Source organism: Struthio camelus, chromosome 19, assembly GCF_040807025.1.
Source record: "Struthio camelus isolate bStrCam1 chromosome 19, bStrCam1.hap1, whole genome shotgun sequence".
Lineage (NCBI taxonomy): Eukaryota > Metazoa > Chordata > Aves > Struthioniformes > Struthionidae > Struthio > Struthio camelus.
In genome coordinates this window covers 10,119,057-10,125,056 of record NC_090960.1, presented here as the reverse complement: position 1 = coordinate 10,125,056, position 6,000 = coordinate 10,119,057, and the positions used below count along the sequence as shown (strand labels likewise).

General features: G+C 51.9%; 1 protein-coding gene across 2 annotated transcripts in view; it reads left to right on the top strand.

The window, feature by feature from the left end:
- The first annotated feature begins 4,794 nt into the window (after window positions 1-4,794).
- TNRC6C (trinucleotide repeat containing adaptor 6C) overlaps window positions 4,795-6,000 on the top strand; it is a 357,433-nt gene continuing 356,227 nt past the window's right edge. The window contains exon 1 of one of the 2 annotated variants that reach the window (XM_068914208.1): window positions 4,795-4,878. In XM_068914208.1, coding sequence (XP_068770309.1) covers window positions 4,858-4,878 — 21 coding nt within the window. In that variant the 5' untranslated portion in view covers window positions 4,795-4,857. The remainder of the gene's footprint in view (window positions 4,879-6,000) is intronic. The other variant, XM_068914209.1, reaches the window with a different exon arrangement.

The following is a 6,000-nucleotide window of genomic DNA, read 5'->3' as shown; positions in this document are numbered from 1 at the left end:
ATTTATGATATGATTTACTGAGAGGGCGGTAGCCTGGGGGAGACACAGCTCATAGTCTCTCTGAAAAGTCTTATGAGGTCTGTGCCTCTCTCTGGATTTTGGCCAAAGAGACCTCAGTTTAACATAAGGGGTTAGAAGCAGGAAATATGAAACAGCTGCTATGGCTGTAAGCAAGCCAGAAATTGAGAAGAGGGAAAGGCCTTTGGGTGTTACACTTGGACACTGGCAAACAGGAGACTTTTTTGTTTTCCTTCTCTCTTTTTGAGTTGGCATCAGGAAGGAGATCTTAGGACACAGAACACAAGTCAGGACATCTGAATAGGTCTGAATGGTGTGTGGGAAAGGTACCTCTGCAAAGAGAAACATTGAGGGCAATGTTAGGCTGTGGAAAGGGCAAATGAGACTGCAGGGTTTTGAAAGGTCTGCAGGTGGGGTTAGTGATAAAAGAGAGGATGAGACTCTTGTGTATCCTGCCCAGACTTGTGAAGTCATGAAAATCCCCAAAGCTTTAATTTCAGCCTGGAATTAGGCATATCAAGAGGACAGTTCAGTTGATTGTGCTTAAGGTGGGATGAATCATCCCCTGCAAGGGTCTGTTGTCTCAGCTGACAGTGAAGGCAACTATGGGTCGCTAGTGCAGAGTGGATAAACCCCTTTTGGGGCCTGACCCTTCACGGAAAGCCCCCGAGAGGCTTGTCCAGCCTGCTTGGTCCTTTCCGAAGCATTTGACACAGTGACAATCGGAGGAAGATGCAAGAAGCCTCCTGTTGCCTCCCTGGAGGGGAAGCTCTCACTGGCTAGAACACAGCAGGTTATATTCTTTTCTTTAGATGAGTATTCAAATAATTTAATAGTGGATGTTCTCATTCTTCATATAATGATGTAGTTGTTTTTGTGGTTCTAATGCTCTCATGACCTCAATATCTTCTGCAAGTGAGCTTCTCAGGTTAATTATGCATTAAGTTTACATAAGGCTTTTCCTTTTTTAATCAGTTTTAAACGTGCTGCCTTCAGATGTGCTGAATGCCCTGACACTATGTGCTAGGAGGGGTGTTTATAGGAGCGCCGTATCCACTTTGTCAGTTCTTCTGTACGCTAACATCATGTCTCCTTTATTTGTGACCCTGTTGAATAATAGTCCAGACTTTTGGGGCTTTATTTTGTCCTATGTGTGCTCCGATGTGCTCCCTACTGTAACATAAGGAATGTATTAACTGATGTGACCAACACATTGTGTGTTCATTTTCCTTCAGTCTGGGATAGAGAAGTGCACGTGTCTCTGGAGGAGCCTGTTTGGGAGTTGCTTGGAGGTGTTTTTCTTAAGCAGATGCAAGCTGTCCTGTGTGCTGTGTGTGAGTGTATCCAAGGAAGCAGGGGAAAAGTGCCTTGCACTTGAAAGCACTTCTCTCTCCTTTCAGAGATCTCTCTATTTCTGTTCTCCTTCTCTTTGCTTTTCTTTGGGTTTCCTCTTCTATTTCCTCATCACTTCTGAGGTGGATGAGCAGCAGCTTTCACTTTCTGAAGTCTAAATCCTTGACTCTAAGGGTTTCTGTAAGACTGCATAGCAGGGAATTGGATAATGTCATTCTTTCCTCAAGGTAAGCTTGTATTGTTTGCAAAGTAACTTGGCAGGCTTGTGTATTTTGGATTTAGGCACCCCGGTGTATAAGCCAAAGCTAACACATATTAATTAGCAAGAGGTCTAGAACAGTTATGAGGGCAGTCACTCACATAGGTTGGGGTTTTTGTTTTAAATGCAAGTAATTAAAAAATGAAAAAGGGAAAGTGTGTTGAAAAAGTCAATGTTTAAAAGATGTTATGTAAATAACACCCTCCTGGGTGAGACTTGGAGAGGAAGTTGGGGGAAAGAATAACAACCAGGTTGCTGGTGTAATGGCAGCTGTGGTGCCTGGCTACAGGGGGCTTTATCCTGCAAGCAGGTGAAATGGAGTAAAGGAGAAGTGTTACGTTTTTTAAATGGTGGGCCAGGGGAAGGACCATATGAGCTGGAAGAGCCTTGCCAGCATATTTGGAAATAGTGCTGGGGAGCGGTGTCTTTGGAGAATCCCTAAAAGCTGGCAATGCAAGGCAGTGACACGCTCGAGCCAACAGGGAGGCCAGCCCCAAGCTGGAGAAGGAGTATGGAAAGGCCAGCGTGGGCGGCTCTGTGTTGAAGGGGATCCTATAAAAATGCTGCCCTCCCGTGGCCTGTGTGAGCTCAGTGGCTCCTGAATGACGTTCTTTACCTGGAGGGGAAATGCCAAGCGAAGCACGCTTGTCTGCTGGGTTAAGCACCAGCACGACGTTTCTCTTGGACGTTGCCCGAAGCTGGGCTGGATCCAGGCTTTATATAGGGTCATGCTTTTGGGTTGGCCCGTCCCCCCGCCCCTGGCTGTCCCATGTCCTGGCAGCTCCCTGTGGCCACCAGCTGGGCAGCAAGGCAAGGTCTCACCTGGGTTTGTGTGTGGACAGGGGTGGTCGCACGGCAGCAGCATGACCCGCTGACCTCAAGCTGGAGGTAGGACAGGCTGAGCAGCCCTGGGCAGTGCTATTTACATGTTTTCAACCCTTTTTCTCCTCCAAGGCCCAGCTATCTGCAGTGACGGACAAGTCCTTCCCTTCTTTGGGTGGCATACACTGAAGTGGGTGGGGATATATAAATCAAATGTGAACACTGAGCTTTGTCTCTAGCTAAAATATTAAGCTTCTTAAAGAAAATCATGTGCATAAACAACCTCCTTAGACACACTGAAAAGTCAAGTTCCCCCCTGGTGTCGGCTGCTCTGAGCTTCCCTGTTGCCATCTCTCGAGTGCAGCCCTTCAGAACGGCCATTTCGGAGCGTGCGAAATCGATTTGGCGTCCGCCCGCCTCAGCGGAAGAAGATGGCGGTGCAGGGCTGCAGCACCTCTTCCTTCCCTCCTTTCACTGGCGCTTTATTTTCGCGATGCCTTATTCCCACCGCTTGTCTCGAGGGTACGGGACAGATGGCTCCAAATCTCTCGCTGCTGCTACGTCGAGTGCCGGCAGGTTAGCGGCATTGGCTGAGTATGCCGGATCCTCTCGGCACCTTCTGGGGAGGCAAAACAATAAAAAACAAATTTACAGCTACCCCTCCTCAGGTAATTTTTGCAGTGTGAAGACCCCCTGCTGCCCACCCCCTTTGCGTGCAGCGTCCTCTAATTAATTAAGCACTGATGAATGCGGTATTAATTCCTGTTTCCGTAGTACCCGAGGATGGTGGGGAAGGGGGGCCGCTCGCCAAGGAGGGTGGCGAGACCATCTAGAGCCGCTGTCCTAGTGGCAGATCCTAATTAGCCCCTGTGATAACATTTGATCACTTCCTGTAATGTGCCATTTCAGAAACACTTTGCCGCACCCTAGTGCGCAGCCCGCTCCGAGCCAACGCGGCAGCCGCTCGCCCTCGGGCGGCTCTGCCGTGGGCCTTGGCGACGATCTCCTCTCCCCACGTTTAACAGCCGCAGACTGGTTTTATGGAGCTGGGTGGTGGTGGGGGGGGAGAAGCAGAGCAGCCCAGTGCTGCTCCTGCGTGTTCAGTCTGTCTCCAGGTTTTAGGGCTGGAAATGGGCAGGTATGTTGTATATGCAGGAGTGAAAACTGCGTCAGGCAATAAAGAGGCCAACATGCCCCCTCTTAGCTCATAGCTGTTGCAGGGCTCTTTATTTTCTTTTGGTTAGGTTTTTTGTTTGTATATGTGACCTGCCCTGCTCCCACCCGGCACCTTGCCCCGAAGGAGGCCGAGGCCTGCGGCCGGGCAGGCCCCTGCTCGTCGTGGTTCGCCTGCAGCAAAATAGCAAACAAACGAGCAAATATTAACTGCTGTGGTGCTTTGAGAGGTGAACACGGCTTCTCAAGGCCTTGGGGAAAGGTGTCCTGTAGGCAGGGGAGTTGCCTGCCTGTTCCTCACCGTCGTTTCATGGCGTGTGTTTAAATTCGGACATGTGCTTCCCTGGGTTTTTTTCCCCTTCCCTCCCTTTTTCTTTTAACTCTTCCCCCTTCCTTCCCTCAACAACAACAAAAAAAACCCCAAAAACAGAAAGAAACCCAGTGTGTGCTGACAGTGGGTTTCTCGGCAGTAGCCGGCCCCAAAGGCGGCTGGCGCAGCGAGCGGGATGTCAGCTCCCGCCGCGTCTCTGTGGCAAGCCGCCCTCACCCAAACCGGAGTGGGGACCGTTGTGTCACGTGTGTCGCGTCCATCCGGCAACTGCCAAATTCTGGCTGTCCGGTCACCCTGTTTAAAATCAGCCTGAGAGATGAAATGCGTTTGCGTGAGAAGGAAGGGCAGAAGGCTGAGGGGCGACGGCGGGGAGGGCCCGGGTGGGCAAACAAAAGCCGCAAAGCTACGGCGGGGCGCGTGCTTCACCGGCGGGTCGGGCGCCGTGCCAAGAGCGCACACAAAGAGCGGTTGCGGCCGAGCCCGCGGCAGCTGCGAAACACGGCGGCGTGGGCGCCCTGCCGGGGCCGGGGGCAAACCCTGGGGTGGGGGGCGGCTCGCGGCAGCCCCTCGCGCCCTGCCCCGCCATGTCTCCCCCACCAGCCAAAATGGCTGGCGGCGCTCCCTGCCGCCGCCCCCGCTCCCCACCCCCCGGTTGCTTTCCACGCGCTCTCTTGCGCGCTCGCTCCCTTCTCCCCGGTCGAGGCTCTCGGCGCGAGCGCCGGCGGCCCTGAGCGCGGATGCGCCGGCTGTGCTCTGTCGGCTCGGCGCGCCGGCCGGCGAGATGCCATCTCGCTCGCGTCCTTCCCACCGCTAGACGGGACCGAGGCATCGGCAAGGCATCATTGGTGCTGCGGCAGCCTGACGCGCCCCGTGCACTTGACTCGCTTGATTTGCATATGCAATGCAGCCATACTTAATGAGTGTGAGTAATTATGCCAGTCGGAGGGTTGGTTCGTGCGGGGTTGGGTTTTGTCTCTCTTTTTTTTTTTTTTTTTAATTCCCCTTTCCGATTCTCATCTCTCCCCCACCCCTTTTCCCCGGCCTGCGGCACTGCAACTTCGGCACCTCCTTGGCGGTGGGCTTGGGGAAGGGGGGACCGGGGGTCAGTTGGCACAGCAACTGTTGTTAGGGGACAAAAGGAGCCTTTCTTGGATACAGTAGCAGCTGCCAGCCAGAATAGCAAATACGAGAGGCTTGGCACCACTCCAGCTTCCTTGAGGGTTTCAGAGGGATGGTATGTTTGAGGGTAAGACTAGCTAATTAATCTTCCGGCAGGGAACAATGTAATATCAGACAATTACAAAGACAGAATGAAATTACTATAGTGGGAAGGCTGGCATACGAATTTCTCAAAGGGTCCATCCCTCAGCCCGCTGCCGTGTTACTTTATATGCGGGAAAAGCACCGACTGTACGTGTGCTTTTTCTTGTTTTGTTTGATTGAATTGAATTATATCTGTTTGGAGGGGGTGGGGGGAGCTGGGCTTGGCTGCAGAGCAAGCTTGCCGGGAGAGAGAGAGGGACAAGAGTTCTTCTAAGCAAAACGGTTCCCCGTCAACCTGCCACACCAAGGCAACAGAGACTGGGTCATCGATGACGCAATAGGCTTACGGGCTTGGAATTTTTTTCCTTGTGTTTTGTGAGCGTGCCGTGTTGCCTGATGGAAACAGCTTTTAGGAGGAGCGTCTGGCTGCCAGGCTAAGGGGGAGTAGATTTCCTTCAGCCTTTCTACATGGAGAAGCCCACAAAGAGCTTTGTAGCTGCTGAAAGTTATCGGGGAAACAGACCTACGAGCTCAGTGGTGGTAATTGTCAATGATTAGCTGTGATCACTGGTACCTACAGTTGGGATGCTGTGATGAATAGGGCAGTGCAAGCCGCATGGTGCAAGCTCCTTGTCTGTTTATTTGCAGTGGGGAAAGATTTAGGAAAGTCTCATTTATCCTGGAGCATAGGAAAACATCTGTGGGAGTTCAGTCTCTGCAGTATTAGCATAGGAAACCACTCCTCCTTCCCTCCTTCTCTTTTCAGGGCTTTAGGGCCAAG